The sequence below is a fragment of the Tachysurus fulvidraco genome, chromosome 3, assembly GCF_022655615.1.
Source record: "Tachysurus fulvidraco isolate hzauxx_2018 chromosome 3, HZAU_PFXX_2.0, whole genome shotgun sequence".
NCBI classification, from domain to species: Eukaryota; Metazoa; Chordata; class Actinopteri; order Siluriformes; family Bagridae; genus Tachysurus; species Tachysurus fulvidraco.
In genome coordinates, this window is record NC_062520.1 from 31367506 (window position 1) to 31391943 (window position 24438).

General features: G+C 40.6%; 1 protein-coding gene across 3 annotated transcripts; it reads right to left on the reverse strand.

Moving 5' to 3' along the window:
• Positions 1–175: 175 nt before the first annotated feature.
• On the reverse strand, positions 176–24438 carry LOC113652114. Of its 3 annotated transcripts, none has more exons than XM_047811450.1 (17): positions 24309–24438; positions 24100–24178; positions 23650–23770; positions 23353–23534; positions 23113–23252; positions 22705–22873; positions 21586–21706; positions 20506–20687; positions 20270–20409; positions 19581–19749; positions 4625–4745; positions 3479–3660; positions 3243–3382; positions 2408–2576; positions 1689–1776; positions 1429–1483; positions 176–1252 (listed from the first exon to the last, which is right to left on the reverse strand). In XM_047811450.1, exons 2-17 carry the CDS (start codon positions 24167–24169, stop codon positions 956–958), a joined length of 2346 nt encoding a protein of 781 aa, XP_047667406.1. In that variant the 5' UTR covers positions 24170–24178; positions 24309–24438; the 3' UTR covers positions 176–955. The 3 variants fall into 3 exon arrangements, with proteins under 3 accessions (XP_047667406.1, XP_047667405.1, XP_047667404.1); XM_047811449.1 differs by having other exon boundaries at positions 1689–1773; positions 24088–24178; XM_047811448.1 differs by having other exon boundaries at positions 24088–24178.

Here is a 24438-nt window from a genome sequence, read left to right on the forward strand (position 1 = left end):
TTAAACGATGCCTTTGATACCTTTAGTCTTTGATTAAGGACCGAAGTGTAAATTACGTGTTCTCATCGCATCTTTCATCACAAGACAAGCCGACGTCCTGGAACCTGAGATGTTCGTGCACGTATGTTAATGTTACACCAAAATACAACTCATGGAGGAAAAAAAAAGGTCAAAATTTGATATAAAATCCTTTTTATTTTTGGATAGATTCGTAAATAAGATGTTAAAATACACCCGAGATGCGTGCATGTGCTACACGGTATTTAAGATATAAGATAGCTATTAAACGACATACGTCGTCTCCTTATTTACATATTTCGAGAGCTAAAAATCCATCGGTTAATATGTGACCGTGACTAAAAATCTTTAAAGAAATGATAGAAAATGTATCTCGGAATTATTTTGCAGTTATAACACGATATTTTACAAACGGATCCCTCAAAAAATCGGAAGGTTTGAAACCGAACGGAGATGAAATACCACGGCTGTGTATTTCTGCCAAAAGTCCGTGTCATAGAGGAGCAAGCGTGCTTTCATATTTGGGGAGTAAAAGTATGTCACCTCCAAATTTCATGTTAGAAATTCAGACCTGCCATTATATGCAATTTGGGATTGTTCGGAATTTCTTCATGATAGGTGGGATCGGTCGGAATTCCTTCGGAAGTGTGTAGGGTTGGTGCAGAATTCCTTCGAGAGCTGGTTTAAAATCAATAATCGATATCTCTGAAATGTCTTTAAAATATGAAGGATTCTGGATCTTGTGGCCAAAAAAGTGCTCAGAAGATATGATACGTTCTTTGATTTGTGGGCGGAGACTCTGATTGTGTGTCCAACGTCTCCATGTGACTTGTTACTGTATTACATATCACAGCGGTGAGTTGGGATTTGCCGCCTATCTGTGAGCGGCAAGGCTGTCATCCTTCCGGCGAGTAACTGTGTAAATGTGTGTAATGATTCAGTGTGCGTGTGTGACGTTATCATTTCCACCATGTTCACTTGGTGTGTGTGAGAGAGTGCAGTACTCATCGCTGTACATCACGCTCCCCTGCTCTACTGACGTCCAAGCCTGCGCCCAGCTACCCATGCAGGGAGATGTGGGCGTGATGGTGGAGGAGGTCTGGCTTGAGCCGTCATCGGCTTCCTTCATCTTTTCAAGCCAGGTTGGATTCGGCTCTTCAATCAACGTGTCGATCTGTAGAGACTCCTCCCTCTGGAGCAAGTCACCCACATTCGTCGGCAGCATCACCGAACACTGAAATAAAAAACACAAACACACAAAACGTCTGACACGTTACGTCGACCAGAAAGCCGTCGAATATTCACCCTAACGACTCTCTTGGGGTTCAAACCTAGATGAGCCAAAGACACGGGAGGTTCACGGGACACCTAAAAGACCTTTAATTAAAGCAAGCAAAATATCACACTCACTTTGAAATCTCCGATATGAGGAGCCGGACTTGAGGTCAGTAAACTCTCTTTGCACCTGGCAGGAAAATATCAATATATTTACATCTACCATCAGTCCACTGTGCAAACGAGAACAAAGCACATAAAAAGGTTATTCCTGTACTGGTGTACGAACCTCATCTGTGTACAGTATCTGTGTTCTACTTAATCTGTCTTAAACGGTTAATTCTGGTCTTGTGGGTATTCTGTCCTCACAAAGGAAGAGAAAGGGAAAGACTCACTTGGTGTATGAAAAGTAGAAGAGCAACACTATGGGCAGTGCGAACAGAGTCATCAAGACTGGAGCTAAAGACGTAAGCGGATCATCTGCTGGTGAAGACACACACACACACAACAGAACACACTTCGCACTTGTTTGGCAAACCGACGGGTCAAAAACATATCAAAGCAGCTCATGAAATATTCATTCATTCATCTTCTACCGCTTATCCGAACTTCTCGGGTCACGGGGAGCCTGTGCCTATCTCAGGCATCATTGGGCATCGAGGCAGGATACACCCTGGACGGAGTGCCAACCCATCACAGGGCACACACACTCTCATTCACTCACACACTACGGACAATTTTTCCAGAGATGCCAATCAACCTACCATGCATGTCTTTGGACCGGGGGAGGAAACCGGAGTACCCGGAGGAAACCCCCGAGGCACGGGGAGAACATGCAAACTCCACACACACAAGGCGGAGGCGGGAATCGAACCCCCAACCCTGGAGGTGTGAGGCGAACGTGCTAACCACTAAGCCACCGTGCCCCCTCTCATGAAATATAGTTCTAATAAACAGTAAACTTTATTTAAATTTAGTATTAAACATTTTTCGATAACACTTGTCCCAAGTGTTTTATTTCTTTTTTTTTTACACCTGAGCAATTTGCCAACACTACAAACCAATTAGCCTGGCGTCACGAACAAACGACACAACCATCATTCTTTTTTCTTACTGCTAGTGGATCCAGTTGTCCAGGAGACGGTGGGACCCCAGTGACTCCAAACACCTTTGTAATCTATCTGATTAGGCTCTGAGCGCACGAGTGCTGTGTAGTTAGTGTTGGGTGCAAAGGCGGACATCGGCACCGACAAGTTGTTTAGACTGGAGTGGATATCCAACACCTGCAAACATACACCTTCGACACGTGAATAAGAGAATGCAGACCTGTTCGCTGTCTACCTGACGTGCAAAACCGACACCTATTCTTCTCTTCTTCTCAGTCCATTCTGCGTCTGTCATAAACCACAAACCCTATTCACTATAAAGGCCACGTGCACGATAAAAAAAAAAAAAAAAAAAACACCAAACACCTCTTTTGGTCAGTGTGACCTAAAATATACAACATTTTTACTAGGTAGGTCACATTATACATGTAGCAACCGTATCACGTACCATCATCTCTCTGTCATTAATTCACCCTGGATATGACCAATAACCACACACACACACACACACACACACACACACACACACTCATGTATGCATCAGAGAGCTTCTAGAGAAACCATCATACAAAAACAATAAAAAAAAATATACTAGCTAAACGCGACTATATTAATATTCTGACTTGCAAAGGTGCGATTTTTTTGTAGTACAAATGTAGGTTTGTACGTCTTAGCTAGTCTGCTGGCAAGGTAAAAAAAAAACATTAGGTTGAAATCTCATTTTTGATTCATCATTTTTGATAAGAAGAGAATTCTGTATGGTACTCATTGTATAGGTCTTACATGTTAATCAAGATAATCGTCGTATCGGAAGTACAGTACGTTAGAGCTTCATACACACACCTTGCCATTTCCCTGTATGCTGAGTTGGTATCTGAGATACGGGACGAGCATTATTTTGTCGTCATAGCCACTGAGCCAGTGGAAAACAGCTTCATCTTGTTTCCATAGCAACATCAGGTGTGACGGTGGGACAGGCTGAACTGCAAAAAGCATACATCGTATAGAAGTATGTACACATAGAGTGTACTTGTATTTCTGTTTGTGTGTGTGTGTGTGTGTGTGTGTGTGTGTCTTACTGTAGTATACTGGCCTGTAGTCTGTTGCTAACAAGACCGAATCGTTCTTGCCGTGGAAACTGTAGATAAGCGAGATCTGGAAGCTGTCTAAGTCCATGAACGGTTCTGTAATCCGCGTAGACAGGTTCATCACACACACCCACGGGCTCGTGTGCAACATTAACACACACTCAAAAGGCTCCCTGCGTGATATAACAGCAGACACATCTGGTAAACATACAGTACACAGTACAGTGTAGGAATCTCATCAAAAGGCCGGTGTCAACATCTCAACACGACCGACACCGGAGTTTTTATCGGTTCTACGACTCAAAATGTGTCTTGTTCAAAATAAAATGAGAAATAACAGGCAGGATCAAGTGCTTTTGTATGTCACATTATTATTATTATTATTATTTATTAGTGGTGCTTGCAAAGCAACATTCTTGTTATTGTGCCGGACAAAACTTCAACATGTAACTTGTTCTGCAGCTTTTGCCCTAGACCCACGAATGAGGTGTCAAATTGACCAGCTCATTGAGGAGAGGTGTGCTATGACTTTTATAAGCGATCGGAATTCCAGAATTCCCAGTACGGAAGCTCAAAGGGGCTTTATTTTTCACATAGACTTGTTACAACATAGTTTTTAACTCGGCAAGTTTTCGAGCGATTTACACCAAACTCAACCAGCTCCTTTAGGGCCTTTACTCCGGACAGTATTTCAATAGCAACTTTTGTCCAAAAGTATTGGCACCCCACCGGGTATTCACGTGACATCACGTGTAGCCCTGCTCCCAAAATAAGCAAAATCATAAAGTTAGCACAACATGGACATGTCATGTATCAAAACACTCAGCACGATGAGGGGAACTTGCCATGTGCAAAGCACCATTCACATTTTCTTCAGGAAATGTACATTCTAGTTACATTACATTACAACTACTGTACTTATAATTGTTAGTTTCACAGACGCCTCTATTTGCAGTCATGTTGTCACTTCATGCTGCATAGCTGCATACTTCGCTGTTAAACTGACCACACAACCTCAAGTCGTTTTCATTCACCGGCGTGACAGGAAAACGGCACGTGAAAACGTCAACCTAAATCATTTTCCTAACCCTAACCCTGCCCCAAACTTGATAATGCATGAAGCCTGTAAATAATAACCTTTCATCACGGAATTCCAGCCAGTAGAGGGCATCATGGGGCAGTGTCTCAGAGGTCATGTTCAACTCGCACCTGATGGTGTAGAGGTAATCGTTCAAACACTTCCAACTTCGAATAGGATCTACACACAAACGCAAACAACAAATCTATCTTTATGTCACGAAATATTAAAACTGTGCTAGTAAAAAACACGTTTATGCCGAATTATTATGAATTATTTAGGCAGAAATGATCAATTAAAGTAACACAAAACATGTGGAAACATTTGACAAGACAAGATCAATCTAAATGTTTACCAGACATTAGAACTATCTTATATTTGTATAATTTGTATACGCTATAAGAGATGGTCTGGGTCAACGGGACGTGCCAATTGCTAAGCAGTGAACAGAGCGAGAAGGTTCAACGGCAGAACGTTAAACTGCAGCGTACCATGGATCATACCCAGGCACAGTAGGATTCCCATTGGGTGCGAAAAACAGACGAACAACTGGGAGAAATGACTGAATCTCATCTTCTTCTTCTGTAAAATACAACAAAACAAGGCAAAGCCGTCACTCGAGGCGGTTAAAGCAGCACAAACCTGTTGCGATTAAGAGAGATATTAACGTTTTATAATGATTAAATTATTAGACTAGAATAATTGTCTATACCTGGAGCTGTTCGAGGTGTTGCTGTGTGTTGACCAACAGAGAATGAGAACATTAGTACATAACGCTCATACACTCTCTCTCACTCTCTCTCTCTCTCTCTCTTTCTGTGGTTTTTGTGTGAGTTTCAGATCCTTATTTTACATTTACTCACTGATCGTATCTTTCTAGAGTGTGTGTGTGTATATATATATATATATAGATGATAGACATCTATAAAATTTTATATATATATATATATATATATATATATATATATATATATATATATATATATATATATGTATGGCAAATTCCATGCAAATGTTTTTTTATTTGATGTCTCTTTCATTAAGGCGAGCAGGTAGACTCGAGTCAGAGACAAAATGTTATCATTTGAAATACGATCGCAGAGGTTTTGACCATGGCACGACGGTTGGTGTCAGACACAACCCTATTTATATATACCGTATAGCTGCTATAACTTCTGATCCCCAGGAATTCTCCAGGCACAACCGAGTTTGTTTGTATTGACGCAATAAAGAAAAAGACATCAGTGAGTCCCATCAGTCCCACAGATGGAAGCGACTGGTGTGAAGTGACAGAAATTCTACAGTAACTCTGATATGGCTGTGTACAACTGGCTCACCAAAACTGGAACCTTCAACAACAGCATGAATAATAGACCCAACAGTCAACCGACCCCAGCCGGAATGTATATTTGACACATTTTTAACCCACAATCAATCATTACTTGAAAGCCACAGCCGTTTCTGACTCCGGACAAACCTTCATGGCCACAATTTACCATATTCTAATAGATGTTCGCAGCATGCACCATGTCGCAAAGCAAATTCATCTCAAACTGGTTTCATGGACATGAAAATGGGTTCGGTTCTCCTCAGTGGTCCTCAGAATTTTAGGTTAAACAAGAGATTCATAGTACGAAAGTTCACCTAAAAAAAAATATGCAAGAATCGACATAAACAACGTTTACCACTTTATCCTTTTACACATTGACTGTAATGCACAGAGGAAAAGGCAGAATAGAGATCCTTGTTTTATCATACACATGCGAGCAAAACACACCGTGCTCTTTAAATAGTCTCCGTTAAATATTCTATAATTCTATATAAATGCTATTTACGTATATCTATTACATCCCCAGACCAACTTTTATCTGTTTTCTGCAGATGGTGCATTTATTGGCTTCCTGCTCAGCACTTATCTCCCCAGCACACTTAGACTGATACGACATGGAAAGATTGTTATCGGTAGGTGTAAGCGGGTGGGCTAAATCTACCACTGTTTTGAGTAGCTTCAGTTTGTTTTTCTAGTATTTTAGCTTCATGAAGTCTTGCAGTAAAGACAGGAAATATAAACAAATTCAACATTAGTCAGCACCATCAACAGGCAACGTTAAGGTCAACAGGAAACATCTCAATCGACGGCAATAACCATCCTGACACCTGGTTGTATAGCAGATCTGGGCAATGTTCTGCTGAGAAACCTTGGGTCACATCACGTTCATGTGGATGTGACATGTACTGTACCATCTCAAGTACCCTTTGCAATCAATGGTATTCCAAATACATCCTTTTGAGATCATCCATAACGATCTTCCCTAATGAAAGGTGTTGACTTGGCCTAAAATCGAGTCTAAATAAAAGTAGATAAGGTTTTGTTTAGGTAAATGACACGAACTTCAGCAAGTGCTAAACTAATCTACACAGAGAGACTTCCTGTCATTCATATGTGGCTTATTATACAGCTATGTCAGATAGTGTGTGGTCTGTGGTCGGTCTGTTAAACATTTAATCAGAAGTACTGACCTGCCGAATAAAATAAAGTCCACCGTACACCAGCACATTATTGCATGATGGAAAATTTGTGGGGACTTGACACTTATACACTTATACCTGATTTCTGTTCTAAACATCTCCACTCTTCTGGAAAGGATTTCCACTAATCTGTATTTATAAAGACCTGCGGTATAAATGGTGTGTCAGTTCAATAAATAGCTGTCCAGTTGGGCTCAGTGAAAAAGTCATGGCTCTTTCGCTGTAACTCAAGTCTATCCACATCAACAATGACAAACTATGTCTTCAAAGACCTACTTTAGGCAACCCTCCTTACCCGGGGTCCTTTACACAACCCTGCACCAAAAACCAGGTAGTTTGGCAATATGTTTTGTAATGCTTTACAAACTGAGATGCATTTTGTGTCCAAAATTATTGAGTGACAATATTAAGGGTGCATATATTTAGTTAAGTTTTTAATTAACTATGAACATGATGTATTGTAGGTTTGAATAGGAAGCAAAGATGCTGGATAACAGAATATATTATCATAATATATTAATATTAAAAAAAAAATCATGAGAAATGCAGCATGTCTCAGGTCTCAACAATAACATAAATAAACTTCATGCAACCCCCATAGATCAAATATGTGAGCGTGTGGGCGTGAGCTTGTATGCGTGTATTCGGCAGTAGTGCTGTTTTGGTTGCGGTCCGGGCTGTCGCATTTTTAGTCACCTACCAAACCCTAACAGCCCCCCGCATAAATGTACTCATTATTACATCCAGATGAACTGTTGATGAAACTGGCTTTACTAGGTGAATATTTTAAAGATATACAGTAGAAAGATAGAAAGTTATATCTTAGCAGAGCTCGATTGGAGAACGAGTCAGTAATTAACACGCAACAAAGTTCCCTGTCTACAGCTTGTGGTGATCTGGTTTAGGTCTAGACCTGACAGTTCCAAAAAAAAGAGGACGATATCACCTGGTCCACCTTCAAACTGAATATACAAAAGAAACACACAGAATGAGGTTGGTGGTTACTTCCTATCTATCTTTTCCCTGCAAGTATTCCTGAGAACTGGCTGCCTAGAGTTTATTCATTCATTCATCTTCTACCGCTTTATCCGAACAGGGAGCCTGTGCCTATCTCAGGCGTCATCGGGCATCGAGGCAGGATACACCCTGGACGGAGTGCCAACTCATCACAGGGCACACACACTCTCATTCACTCACACACTCACACACTACGGACAATTTTCCAGAGATGCCAATCAACCTACCATGCATGTCTTTGGACCGGGGGAGGAAACCGGAGTACCCGAGGCACGGGGAGAACATGCAAACTCCACACACACAAGGCGGAGGCGGGAATCGAACCCCCAACCCTGGAGGTGTGAGGCGAACGTGCTAACCACTAAGCCACCGTGTCCCCCTGCCTAGAGTTTATTCAACAAGATGCTGATTCAGTCTGTGTGGATACTTTAATAAAAAGTTGTGAGGCTTGCACTTCCTTGTGTGAGTCTCTATTCTGACCATTTCATTTGCATAGTACGCTTAGTCCCTGAAGTACGCGTTCATCTATCTTAAATCCCAAAAGCCAGAAGAAAGAGCTTTGATGGATAAAACCTCATTACTATTGGCCAGAAAGGAGTTGTTGTTTTTTTAAAGCACACAACCAATTACAAATGTTTCTGCAGCCCAACAAAAGGTCAGAAACCAACCAGATGTTAAAGATACATTTAACACCAGCTCCGACCGTCTTCCATGCGATGACGAATTTGGACCTCCGCCGAGACGAGGCCGACTCTGTGAGAATCCTGAGACATCTACAGATCTACCAGCTCTAGTTGGACTCTGTGACACTAAAGAGGAGATCTGAACTCCATGTGATACTTTGCATCGATACAACATTTATCAGACACCCAGATTAGATCGAGGTTCCCCTTCGAGTCCGGTTCCTCTCAAAGTTTCTTCCTTTACCATCTAAGGGAGTTTTTCCTCCCCACAGTCACCTGAGTCACCTCAGACTTTTGCTCATTATGGATAAATACATACACATTGTGAACTATAGATATCTAATAATCATCTTGAATTTTTTTTATTATATTAATTCTTTATATCATTCCTTATGTTTACCTTCTGTTCTATGTTCATGTTCTGTAAAGCCGCTTTGAGACGACGTCTTTTGTAACTGAACTGAACGTTTTGGTTCGATTTTAAGACCTCCATTGCTGCTAAGAAAGCAAACAGACACCAAACATGTTTTCTGAATAAGAGGAACATCGTGTAAAAACGTTACGAGCTACGTCAATAGCTACGGTAGTTCAGAATTTAGACACAGACCGCACCAGGATCGTGCAAACGATTATGAAAAGACTGCGTTGCTGAAATGTTTTTCCAAATGTCGAAAGTTCAGTGTTGTTTTTCTTTAATAATCTGCCTGAGTACAGAGTTTTGAGTGAGTCACTTTCATCACTCCAAATGTGTCAAGAAAAAAAAAAACAACAGATAGCAGATTTAGTAGCGTGATAGTAAAACCTCCTTCACCAGCTTTGGTTGTCAAGCAACTTTATCTGTAAGTAAATAAGACAGAGGAGTGTAAGTGTCGTGCATGGTTATGTGCATCTTATTAACTGCGTTATTATATTATTGCTTATTTTGAAAATTAGTAATCATTCACACTAAAATTTTATTGTCTTTCGCTCGCAATAGTACGCTGATTCATAGTTTGGTTTATCAAACCGAGGTTCTACAGGCTCAAACCACTTATTGATGAGAAGAGGCTTAGCAAAGAATTCCCCCCTTACACATTATCCCATGATCGATGTTAGTAACAGGACATATGTTACGACATTTTAAGGACGTTTATTATGTCGCTTTGTCGAAGCCAACATTCTGTTTTTCTATTTAAGCTTAGACCAAAATTTATCAAGAGTAACTCTTCCTAGGGCTTTCGAACCACATGCACCAAATTCAGATATGTTGTAGATCCTGGTCTGAAGTTTTATGCTCTTACTTTTCTAAGCGATCAGAGTTCCGGTACTTCTGGTACCGGGTCTCCAAGTGGCCTTTTATCCCATAGACTCCCATTATAAACTTTAAAGGTTTATAACTCGGCAAACTTTCGAACTATCTACACCAAACTCGCCTTCCGTTTGTGCCACAGCCCCGCCCCCAAAATATGTAAAATCAAAAAACTTTTTACAACATGGAAATTTGACATATCAAAACACTCAGAACAATGAGGAACTTCCTCACGGGTATTCTGATGACGTCACATCCTCGTCTCCACTTGCCTCCAAATGTTTTGGCAGCCTAGCGCTCCACTAGATTTCACAAGTTTTAAGATTCCACTTGCCTCCAAAAGTAACACTGACACTTATGTCCACTTGCCTAAAAAGTAACACTGACCCTTATGTCCACTTGCCTAAGAAGTAACACTGACCCTTATGTCCACTTGCCTCCAAAAGTAACACTGACCTTTATGTCCACTTGCCTCCAAAAGTAACACTGACCCTTATGTCCACTTGCCTAAAAAGTAACACTGACCCTTATGTCCACTTGCCTAAGAAGTAACACTGACCCTTATGTCCACTTGCCTCCAAAAGTAACACTGACCTTTATGTCCACTTGCCTCCAAAAGTAACACTGACCCTTATGTTCACTTGCCTAAAAAGTAACACTGACCCTTATGTCCACTTGCCTCCAAAAGTAACACTGACCCTTATGTCCACTTGTCCTCCAAAAGTAACACTGACACTTATGTCCACTTGCCTCCAAAAGTAACACTGACCCTTATGTCCAATTGCCTCCAAAAGTAACAGTGACCCTTATGTCCACTTGCCTCCAAAAATAACACTGACCCTTATGTCCACTTGCCTCCAAAAGTAACACTGACACTTATGTCCACTTGTCCTCCAAAAGTAACACTGACACTTATTTCCACTTGCCTCCAAAAGTAACACTGACCCTCATGTCCACTTGCCTCCAAAAGTAACACTGACCCTTATATCCACTTGCCTCCAAAAGTAACAGACCCTTATGTCCACTTGCCTAAAAAGTAACACTGACCCTTATGTCCACTTGCCTCCAAAAGTAACACTGACACTTATGTCCACTTGCCTAAAAAGTAACACTGACCCTTATGTCCACTTGCCTCCAAAAGTAACACTGACCCTTATGTCCACTTGCCTAAAAAGTAACACCGACCCTTATGTCCACTTGTCCTCCAAAAGTAACACTGACCCTTATGTCCACTTGCCTAAAAAGTAACACTGACCCTTATGTCCACTTGTCCTCCAAAAGTAACACTGACCTTTATGTCCACTTGCCTCCAAAAGTAACACTGACCCTTATGTCGACTTGTCCTCCAAAAGTAACACTGACCCTTATGTCCACTTGCCTCCAAAAGTAACACTGACCTTTATGTCCACTTGCCTAAAAAGTAACACTGACCCTTATGTCCACTTGCCTAAAAAGTAACACTGACCCTTATGTCCACTTGCCTAAAAAGTAACACTGACCCTTATGTCCACTTGCCTCCAAAAGTAACACTGACCCTTATGTCCACTTGCCTCCAAAAGTAACACTGACCCTTATGTCCACTTGCCTCCAAAAGTAACACTGACCCTTATGTCCACTTGCCTCCAAACGTAACACTGACCCTTATGTCCACTTGCCTCCAAAATTAACACTGACCTTTATGTCCACTTGCCTCCAAAAGTAACACTGACCCTTATGTCCACTTGCCTCCAAAAGTAACACCGACCCTTATGTCCACTTGCCTAAAAAGTAACACTGACCCTTATGTACACTTGCCTCCAAAAGTAACACTGACCCTTATGTCCACTTGCCTAAAAAGTAACACTGACCCTTATGTCCACTTGACTCCAAAAGTAACACTGACACTTATGTCCACTTGCCTAAAAAGTAACACTGACCCTTATGTCTGCTTGCCTCCAAAAGTAACACTGACCTTTATGTCCACTTGCCTAAAAAGTAACACTGACCCTTATGTCCACTTGCCTAAAAAGTAACACTGACCCTTATGTCCACTTGCCCACAAAGTAACACTGATCCTTATGTCCACTTGCCTAAAAAATAACACTGACCCTTATGTCCACTTGCCTCCAAAAGTAACACTGACCCTTATGTCCACTTGCCTCCAAAAGTAACACTGACGCTTATGTCGACTTGCCTAAAAAGTAACACTGACGCTTATGTCCACTTGCCTCCAAAAGTAACACTGACCCTTATGTCCACTTGCCTAAAAAGTAACACTGACCCTTATGTCCACTTGCCTCCAAAAGTAACACTGACCCTTATGTACACTTGCCTAAAAAGTAACACTGACCCTTATGTCCACTTGCCTAAAAAGTAACACTGACCCTTATGTCCACTTGCCCACAAAGTAACACTGACCCTTATGTCCACTTGCCTAAAAAGTAACACTGACCCTTATGTCCACTTGCCTCCAAAAGTAACAATGACCCTTATGTCCACTTGCCTCCAAAAGTAACACTGACGCTTATGTAGACTTGCCTAAAAAGTAACACTGACACTTATGTCCACTTGCATAAAAAGTAACACTGACACTTATGTCGACTTGCCTCTAAAAGTAACACTGACCCTTATGTCCACTTGCCTAAAAAGTAACACTGACCCTTATGTCCACTTGCCTAAAAAGTAACACTGACCATTATGTCCACTTGCCTAAAAAGTATCACTGACCCTTTTGTCCACTTGCCTAAAAAGTAACACTGACCCTTATGTCCACTTGCCTAAAAAGTAACACTGACACTTATGTCCACTTGCATAAAAAGTAACACTGACACTTATGTCGACTTGCCTCTAAAAGTAACACTGACCCTTATGTCCACTTGCCTAAAAAGTAACACTGACACTTATGTCGACTTGCCTCTAAAAGTAACACTGACCTTTATTTCCACTTGCCTCCAAAAAGCACCTGCCTTTGTGGATACTTGCCTCGTCAAAGCCAACATCAAAGTTTGTTTTGACGAACTTTACAAAACTAGTTCTTAAATAAAATTTTTTTGAGTATACATTCGCATCATATCATTCATATGAAAAATCTATACAAATATATGTTTACGTTTTGTGGTAAGTGAGACACGACCTAAGGCGTGGATGGTTTTAACAGACTTTATTAATAGTTTTCATGCACTGTGGTATGACGAATCTTCCTGTCATTACTCACTGCTATAGTAACACTCAATTCCAAAAAAAAAATGAGAAGGTTATTTTTACATAGTGCGTAAAATTTCACACAATAGAGACTGTAGCGGTGACATGAGGCATGAGGCAGAGTCAAGAGTCAAGTCAAGAAGCTTTTATTGTCATTTCAACCATATATAGCTATAGCCATATATAGTGGGCGATTTTAACGTGCATGTTTGCTGTCCGTCTTTGCCCCTTTCACATGACTTTCTGAACTTGCTCGAAACGTTTAACCTATCCCAGTGGATCAGTGACCCCACCCACATCCAGGGACATACGCTTGATCTGGTTCTATCTTATGGACTTGATGTGGCTGATATTGTGCTTTCTGATACTATGATCTCAGATCATAAGCCTATATTATTCTCCTTGTCTCTTCCAGTCATCTCTCACTATTCAAATACATCTGAAAATGTTTCACGTTTTTATTCCCCACAGTTTAGCACAAATTTTAACTCGTATTTTGCCAAATGCTGCTCACAGTTGCTCCTGGAGCAACTGTGAGCAGCATTTTGCCAAATGCTGCTCACAGTTGCTCCTGGAGCAGCCATTACCGGACTTGGATGCTGACCAACATCTTGGAGTCTTAAACTCTGCCTGGCTTGAGATTACAAATGCAACTGCTCCTCTCAAACCTCGCAAGAAAAAATTAAAATCTGAAGTTTGGCAAAATGCTGAGACTCGTCTCCAAAGACAACTTTGCAGAAAGGCAGAATGTAAATGGAAAAAGGACAGGTTGCATGTTTCTCTTCAGATATTTAGAGACTCTCTTACATCTTACCAGTCTATAGCCAAATCTGCGAAAGCCACTTATTTCTCTTCTTTAATTGAAAGAAACCACTCTAAACCTAAGGTATTGTTTTCTATCATTAAATCTGTGACAAATCCTTCTGTTAAATCTATGCCTGTTGCCTCTGTTTCTGTCTGTGAAGGTTTCTCGAGATTTTTTTGTGACAAAATCACTAAACTAAGGCTAAGTGTTCGGCCCACTATAACCCATATCTCTTCCCCAATCACGTCAGATGTCCCTGCATTTTTTAACGCTTTTGAGCTCATCAACCTCCAGCAACTGAAGGAGGAGATTGACAAGCTCAAACCCTCATTTTGTCCCAGTGACATAATTCACCCAAAATTTTTAAAGCAAATCTTTCACTCAATTGGTCCAGGCCTGCTGTCTTTGATGAACAAGTGCCTGCAAACTGGCTCAGTCCCTGCCAACCTAAAGGTTGCCACTGTTACTCCCTTGCTCAAGAAGCCCTCATTGGACCCCTCTATTCAAAAAAACTTTCGACCTATCTCTGTCTTGCCTTTCGTGTCAAAAATTCTGGAGAAAATTGTGCTAAATCAACTTCAAAGTTTTCTGAATAACAATTGTATCTATGAGGTTTTTCAATCGGGTTTTAGGTCTGCTCACAGTACTGAATCTGCCCTTTTGAGAGTTTTAAATGACATTTATCTTTCTACTGACTCCGGAGATTCTGTGGTTCTTATTCTTTTAGATTTATCAGCTGCTTTTGATACCATAGACCACTCCCTCTTATTATCGAGGCTTGAGACCTGGGTAGGTCTAAAAGCAAATGTTTTGAGCTGGTTTCAGTCATACCTAACTGACAGAAAATTCATAGTGAAACTGGGTAACTTTTCCTCCGCCCCTGCCGCGCTGTCCTATGGCCTTCCACAAGGCTCTATTTTAGCTCCTTCTCTATTTTCGTTATACATGCTACCCCTGGGCTCTATTCTCCGGAAACACGGTGTATCTTTTCATTTCTATGCTAATGACACCCAAATCTACTTACCAATTAGGAAAAACAATCCTTCAGCGATCTCATCTCTTCTAAAATGTTTAGAAGAGGTTAAATTTTGGCTGGCACAAAATTTCCTGTTTTTAAATGAACAAAATACTGAAGTAATAATGTTTAGCCCAAATGAGAACACTCAGTCCTCAAGCTTCAATCTAGAGAGTTTATCTGTTTTTAGATCTTCACGGGTGCAGAATCTTGGCATCTTTATTGATCAGAACTTAAAATTTGACAAACACATCTCGTCCGTTATCGGGTCTAGCTTTTACCAACTGCGGATTCTCTTCAAAATTAAACACTTTCTTACCCCTAAGACCTTAGAAATGGCTGTTCATGCGTTTATAACCTCTCGCTTAGATTACTGTAACTCTTTATATTGCGGTATATCTAAAACTCAGATTACGCATCTCCAGCTCGTTCAAAATGCTGCTGCCAGATTTCTCTCTAGTTGTCGCAAACATGAACACATCACTCCCATTCTCAAATCTCTACACTGGCTTCCGATTTCTCAGAGAATAGATTTTAAGATTTTACTCTTTGTCTATAAGTCTCTCCATAATATCGCTCCTCTCTACCTATCTGAACTTCTTCATCCCTATTTTCCTATTAGAAGTCTCCGTTCATCTGACCAGGCTTTGTTGGTTGTCCCTCGTGTACGGCTCAAGCGTAGAGGAGAGCGTGCCTTTTCTGTGGCCGGTCCTAAATTATGGAACTCCCTGCCACTAGAGATTAGGATGGCACCCTCCATTTCTAGTTTTAAGTCCATGCTAAAGACCCACTTATTTTCTTTAGCCTTTTCATGATTGCCCAGGGTTTTATGTCTGTTATATCTTATGGTCTTAAACTGGCTATTTTATTTTATTATTATTTTTTTTTATAATTTTTATTTTAGTTTCTTGTACTATCTTATTGTGTATTTTTTAAGTGTATCTGAAATATCAAATGCACTGTGAAGCACTTTGGTCAGCCGTGTGGCTGTTTGTAAATGTGCTATATAAATAAACTTGAACTTGAACTTGAACTATAGCTGTTGCAGTACACAGTGAAATGAGTGAAATGTTTTTCCAGGATCGTGCAACCTGGTGCAAACAGTGCAAGACAAGACAAACAAGACAGACAAGACAGTGCAGGACAAAAAGACAGTGCAAACAAAAAATACAAAACAATACACAAAAGACAATAGACAGAAACAGCGCCGACCAGTGTAAATACTGTATGTCCAAACAATACTGCGTGTTCAGAAATACTGGAACGAACACAGTAGCAGTTACATGAGATATTGTACAGGGTTGTGCAAAACAGCAAATGGATAAAATGTGAGACAGCATGTGCAAAGAGCAAAAAAAAAAACAGTGTGCAAAACAGCATGTAAACATTTAGCAGTCTGTATATTTATAATCACACCCTCCAGTGTCACTCATATGCTGATGAGGTTCCCCTTTGAGTCTGGTTCCTTTACCATTCAAGGAGTTTTTCCTCAGGCTCACCGCAGACTTGTTCATTGGGGATAAATGTAAACACATTTAAATATTTCTGATAATAATCTTTATATTGGTGGCTTAGTGGTTAGCACGTTTGCCTCACACCTCCAGGGTTGGGGGTTCGATTCCCACCTCCGCCTTGTGTGTGTGGAGTTTGCATGTTCTCCCCGTGCCTCGGGGGTTTCCTCTGGGTACTCCGGTTTCCTCCCCCGGTCCAAAGACATGCATGGTAGGTTGACTGGCATCTCTGGAAAATTGTCCGTAGCGTGTGAGTGAAAGAGTGAATGAGAGTGTGTGTGTGCCCTGTGATGGGTTGGCACTCCGTCCTGGGTGTATCCTGCCTCGTTGCCCGGTGACACCTGAGATAGGCACAGGCTCCCCGTGACCCGAGAAGTTCGGTAGTAAATGAGTGAGATTGAGTAATCTTTATATTATTCTTTATAATAACCTTCTGTTCTATGTTTATGTTCTGTAAATCTGCTTTGAGACAACATCAATTGTAAAAAGCGCTATACAATTTAACTTGAATTGAATTGAACAGTTTGATGGATATATATCAGAAGTGTGTGTAAAGACAATGTGTGGGAGCCCCATACACATAGATGCTAGTAAAAGGACATTTATTCTAAAATAAATTTGAAATGAGTTTACCTTTTGTGGTAAGTGAGACACGACCTAAGGCGTGGATGGTTTTAACAGACTTTATTAATAGTTTTCATGCACTGTGGTATGACGAATCTTCCTGTCATTACTCACTGCTATAGTAACACTCAATTCCAAAAAAAAATGAGAAGGTTATTTTTACATAGTGCGTAAAATTTCACACAATACAGACTGTAGCGGTGAGGAAATGACATGAGGCAGAGTCAAGAAGCTTTTACTGTCATTTCAACCATATGTAGCTGTTGCACACAGTACACAGTGAAATGAGACAATGTTTATCCAGGATTGTGGTGCTACATAGAACAAAAACAGAGCTATAAAGGACTTAGTGTAAAGGACTTGTGTGTGTGTGTGTGTGTGTGTGTGTGTGTGTGTGTGTGTGTGTGTGTGTGTGTGTGTGTTGTGCTCAGTTCAGTTCAGTTGTTAAGGAGTCTGAAGGCAAACAACTGGTGTGAGAATAGAGGATGCTGAAGATAGAGTTAGGTGGAAGCGGATGATTCACTGTGGCGGGAAAAGAAGCAGTGCGAAAGTAGAAGATGAAGTAAAATATCACACAATCATTTTCAGCTTTGTGTTCAGTGTTAATTACATTCATTCATTCATTTTCTACCACTTATCCGATCTGCTCGGGTCATTGGGAGCCTGTGCCTATCTCAGGCATCATCGGGCATCAAGGCAGGATACACCCTGGACGGAGTGCCAACCCATCACAGGGCACACACACTCTCTCATTCACACACACTCCCACACTACGGACAATTTTCCAGAGATGCCAATCAACCTACCATGCATGTCTTTGGACCGGGGGAGGAAACCGGAGTACCTGGAGGAAACCCCCGAGGCACGGGGAGAACATGCAAACTCCACACACACAAGGTGGAGGCGGAAATCAAACCCCCAACCCTGGAGGTGTGAGGCGAACGTGCTAACCACTAAGCCACCGTGCCGCCCTCTCTCATGAAATCAGTGTTGTAATGTAACGGAGTAAAAATACTTTGTTACTGTACTTAAGTAGAAATGTCACGTATCTGTACTTTACTTCGCTATTTAAATTTATGTCAACTTTCACTTTTACTCCACTACATTTCCTAGATAAAATGTAAACTTTTACTCCGTTATATTTCCACTAAGCTTCTTCGATACTTGTTAGTACAAAATAAAATCAGAAGAAATGTGTGTGACTGTAATAAGGGAGGTTTGGTGTATCACTGCTCCTAGATTGTATTACGCTCCGCACGCTGTACGAAGAAGCACAGGTACGCGCAGCGTGCACGCGCAGTCAGAGCTGGAGGCGTTTATCTATAACGGTGGCAACCAAAAGCAGTGAAATGTCACTATTCTTATTACCAGAGATGTAGCACAAACAAAATATGAATGCAATATCAATACTAAATAAAAATAACATTGATTTGGTCTTGATCTTGTGAATATTAGTTTATTAATGACTGCATTCATTGAACACACTGTTTATATAGAGAATGCTCACATACATGAACTGATTTGATTCAAGACTGACATCATTACATCATGCATAAAATTTTGGTGTGCACTTTTGCCATTTAATAATACCATAACTTTTGGCTTACTATGTAGTCATATAATATATAATATAAAACTCTTCTTGTTTTAAATTCTCACTGAGGGATAAAACCCCTAAAGATGAAACTCTAGAACTGCCCCTGATCTTATACCTACCGAAAATCACTGAAATTTTACTTTTTAATTTTACTTCAAATACTTAAGTACATTAAATATCAGAAAATGACTTTTGATACTTAAGTACAGTAAATATCAGATACTTTAAGACTTTTACTTGAGTAATATTCTAAAAGGTGACTTTCACTTCTACCAAAGTCTTTATCTAGTACGATACTTATACTTTTACTCAAGTATCGCTTTCTACTACTTTATACAACACTGCATGAAAAATAGTTCTAATAAACAGTAAACTTTATTTAAATTTAGAATCTAAAAAAACAAGTTTATATTTTCAGACGGAACGGGGGACAAAGAAGCCTTTATTATCGCCACATATACATTACAGCACAGTGAAATTCTTTTCTTCACATATCCCGACTGAGGAGGTTGTGGAGGGTGCATGATACAGCACCCCTGAAGCAGGGAGGGTTGAGGGCCTTGCTCAAGGGCCCAGCAGTGGCAGCTTGACAGTAAATAAACCATGATACGGTGTCAGACATTCTGAAGTATTAAACATTTTTCAATAACACTTGGCCCAAGTGTTTTATTTCTTTTTTTTTTACACCTGAGCAATTTGCCAACGCTACAAACCAATTAGCCTGGCGTCACGAACAAACGACACAACCATCATTCTTTTTTCTTACTGCTAGTGGATCCAGTTGTCCAGGAGACGGTGGGACCCCAGTGACTCCAAACACCTTTGTAATCTATCTGATGAGGCTCTGAGCGCACGAGTGCTGTGTAGTTAGTGTTGGGTGCAAAGGCGGACATCGGCACCGACAAGTTGTTTAGACTGGAGTGGATATCCAACACCTGCAAACATACACCTTCGACACGTGAATAAGAGAGTGCAGACCTGTTCGCCGTCTACCTGACGTGCAAAAGCGACATCTATTCTACTCTTCTTCTCAGTCCATTCTGCGTCTGTCATAAACCACAAACCCTATTCACTATAAAGGCCACGTGTATGGTACTCATTGTATGGGACTTACACGTTAATCAATTCAATTCAATTCAATTCATTTGTATAGCGCTTTTTACAATAGACATTGTCTCAAAGCAGCTTTACAGAACATAAACACAGAGCAGAAGGTAAACATAATTAATGATAAAGGAATTAACGAATAATAAAAGAAATAAGAATTAACAGAATAAAAATTCTAGATTATTATTAGATGTATATAGTTCACAGTGTGTATGTATTTATTCCCCTATGAGCAAGTCTGAGATGACTCAGGCAGCAGTGGCAAGGAAAAACTGCCTTAAATTGGTAAAGGAAATCAAGATAATCATCGTATCAGGAGTACAGTACGTTAGAGCTTCATACACACACCTTGCCATTTCCCTGTATGCTGAGTTGGTATCGGAGATACGGGACGAGCATTATGTTGTCGTCATAGCCACTGAGCCAGTGGAAAACAGCTTCATCTTGTTTCCATAGCAACATCAGGTGTGACGGTGGGACAGGCTGAACTGCAAAAAGCACACATCGTATAGAAGTATGTACACATAGAGTGTACTTGTATTTCTGTTTGTGTGTGTGTGTGTGTGTGTGTGTGTGTGTCTTACTGTAGTATACTGGCCTGTAGTCTGTTGCTAACACGACCGAATCGTTCTTGCCGTGGAAACTGTAGTTAAGCGAGATCTGGAAGCTGTCTAAGTCCATGAACGGTTCTGTAATCCGCGTAGACAGGTTCATCACACACACCCACGGGCTCGTGTGCAACATTAACACACACTCAAAAGGCTCCCTGCGTGATATAACAGCAGACACATCTGGTAAACATACAGTACAGTGTAGGAATCTCATCAACATGCCGGTGTCAACATCTGAACACGACCGACACCGAAGATTTTATCGGTTCTACAACTCAAAATGTGTCGTGTTCAAAATAAAATGAGAAATAACAGGCAGGATCAAGTGCTTTTGTATGTCACATTATTATTATTATTATTATTATTATTAATTAGTGGTGCTTGCAAAGCAAAATTCTTGTTATTGTGCCGTACAAAACTTTGACACGTAACTTGTCTTGCAGCTTTTGTCCTAGACCCACGAATGTGGTGTCAAATTGACCGGTTCATTGAGGAGAGGTGTGCTATGACTTTTATAAGCGATCGGAATTCCGGAATTCCCAGTACGGAAGCTCAAAGGGGCTTTATTTTTCACATAGACTTCCATTATAAACATTTTTTGAGGTTTTTAACTCGGCAAGTTTTCGAGCGATTTACACCGAACTCGACCAGCTCCTTTAGGGCCTTTACTCCGGACAGTATTTCAATAGCAACTTTTGTCCAAAAGTATTGGCACCCCACCGGGTATTCACGTGACATCACGTGTAGCCCTGCCCCAAACATAAGCGACCTCATAAAGTTAGCACAACATGGACATGTCATGTATTAAAACACTCAGCACGATGAGGGGAACTTGCCATGAGCAAAGCACCATCCACATTTTCTTCAGGAAATGTGTTGTCACTTCATGCTGCATAGCTGCATTCTTCGCTGTTAAACTAACCACACAACCTCAAGTCGTTTTCATTCACCGGCGTGACAGGAAAACGGCACGTGAAAACATCAACCTAAATCATTTTCCTAACCCTAACCCTGCCCCAAACTTGATAATGCATGAAGCCTGTAAATAATAACCTTGCATCATAGAATTCCAGCCAGTAGAGGGCATCATGGGGCAGTGTTTCAGAGGTCATGTTCAACTTGCACCTGATGGTGTAGAGGTAATCGTTCAAACACTTCCAACTTCGATTAGGATCTACACACAAACGCAAACAACAAATCGATCTTTATGTCACGAAATATTAAAACTGTGCTAGTAAAAAACATGTTTATGCCGAATTATTATGAATTAATGACTGCATTCATTGAACACACTGTTTATATAGAGAATGCTCACATACATGAACTGATTTGATTCAAGACTGGCATAATTACATCATGCATAAAATTTTGGTGTCCACTTTTGCCATTTAATAACACCATATCTTTTGGCTTACTATGTAGTCATATAATATATAATATAAAACTCTTCTTGTTTTAAATTCTCACTGAGGGATAAAACCCCTAAAGATGAAACTCTAGAACTGCCCCTGATCTTATACCTACCGAAAATCACTGAAATTTTACTTTTTACTTTTACTTCAAATACTTAAGTACAGTAAATATCAGAAAATGACTTTTGATACTTAAGTACAGTAAATATCAGATACTTTAAGACTTTTACTTGAGTAATATTCTAAAAGGTGACTTTCACTTCTACCAAAGTCTTTTTCTAGTACGATACTTATACTTTTACTCAAGTATCGCTTTCTACTACTTTATACAACACTGCATGAAAAATAGTTCTAATAAACAGTAAACTTTATTTAAATTTAGAATCTAAAAAAACAAGTTTATATTTTCAGACGGAACGGAGGACAAAGAAGCCTTTATTATCGCCACATATACATTACAGCACAGTGAAATTCTTTTCTTCACATATCCCGACTGAGGAGGTTGTGGAGGGTGCATGATACAGCACCCCTGAAGCAGGGAGGGTTGAGGGCCTTGCTCAAGGGCCCAGCAGTGGCAGCTTGACAGTAAATAAACCATGATACGGTGTCAGACATTCTGAAGTATTAAACATTTTTCAATAACACTTGGCCCAAGTGTTTTATTTCTTTTTTTTTTTACACCTGAGCAATTTTCCAACGCTACAAACCAATTAGCCTGGCGTCACGAACAAACGACACAACCATCATTCTTTTTTCTTACTGCTAGTGGATCCAGTTGTCCAGGAGACGGTGGGACCCCAGTGACTCCAAACACCTTTGTAATCTATCTGATGAGGCTCTGAGCGCACGTGTGCTGTGTAGTTAGTGTTGGGTGCAAAGGCGGACATCGGCACCGACAAGTTGTTTAGACTGGAGTGGATATCCAACACCTGCAAACATACACCTTCGACACGTGAATAAGAGAATGCAGACCTGTTCGCCGTCTACCTGACGTGCAAAAGCGACACCTATTCTACTCTTCTTCTCAGTCCATTCTGTGTCTGTCATAAACCACAAACCCTATTCACTATAAAGGCCACGTGTATGGTACTCATTGTATGGGTCTTACACGTTAATCAAGATAATCGTCGTATCAGGAGTACAGTACGTTAGAGCTTCATACACACACCTTGCCATTTCCCTGTATGCTGAGTTGGTATCGGAGATACGGGACGAGCATTACGTTGTCGTCATAGCCACTGAGCCAGTGGAAAACAGCTTCATCTTGTTTCCATAGCAACATCAGGTGTGACGGTGGGACAGGCTGAACTGCAAAAAGCACACATCGTATAGAAGTATGTACACATAGAGTGTACTTGTATTTCTGTTTGTGTGTGTGTGTGTTTGTGTGTGTGTGTGTGTGTCTTACTGTAGTATACTGGCCTGTAGTCTGTTGCTAACACGACAGAATCGTTCTTGCCGTGGAAACTGTAGTTAAGCGAGATCTGGAAGATGTCCATGTCCATGAACGGTTCTGTAATCCGCGTAGACAGGTTCATCACACACACCCACGGGCTCGTGTGCAACATTAACACACACTCAAAAGGCTCCCTGCGTAATATAACAGCAGACACATCTGGTAAACATACAGTACACAGTACAGTGTAGGAATCTCGTCAAAATGCCGATGCCCTAACCCTGCCCCAAACTGCCTGTAAATAATAACCTTTCATCACGGAATTCCAGCCAGTAGAGGGCATCATGGGGCAGTGTCTCAGAGGTCATGTTCAACTCACACTTGATGGTGTAGAGGTAATCGTTCAAACACTTCCAACTTCGATTAGGATCTACACACACACGCAAACAACAAATCGATCTTTATGTCACGAAATATTAAAACTGTGCTAGTAAAAAAAACACGTTTATGCCGAATTATTATGAATTATTTAGGCAGAAATGATCAATTAAAGTAACACAAAACATGTGGAAACATATGACAAGACAAGATCAATCTAATTGTTTACCAGACATTAGAACTACATCTTATATTTGTATAATATTTGTATACGCTATAAGAGATGGTCTGGGTCAACGGGACGTGCCAATTGCTAAGCAGTGAACAGAGCGAGAAGGTTCAACGGCAGAACGTTAAACTGCAGCGTACCATGGATCATACCCAGGCACAGTAGGATTCCCATTGGGTGCGAAATACAGACGAACAACTGGGAGAAATGACTGAATCTCATCTTCTTCTTCTGTAAAATACAACAAAACAATGCAAAGCCGTCACTCGAGGCGGTTAAAGCAGCACAAACCTGTTGCGATTAAGAGAGATATTAACGTTTTATAATGATTAAATTATTAGACTAGAATAATTGTCTATACCTGGAGCTGTTCGAGGTGTTGCTGTGTGTTGACCAACAGAGAATGAGAACATTAGTACATAACGCTCATACACTCTCTCTCACTCTCTCTCTCTCTCTCTAACTTTCTGTGGTTTTTGTGTGAGTTTCAG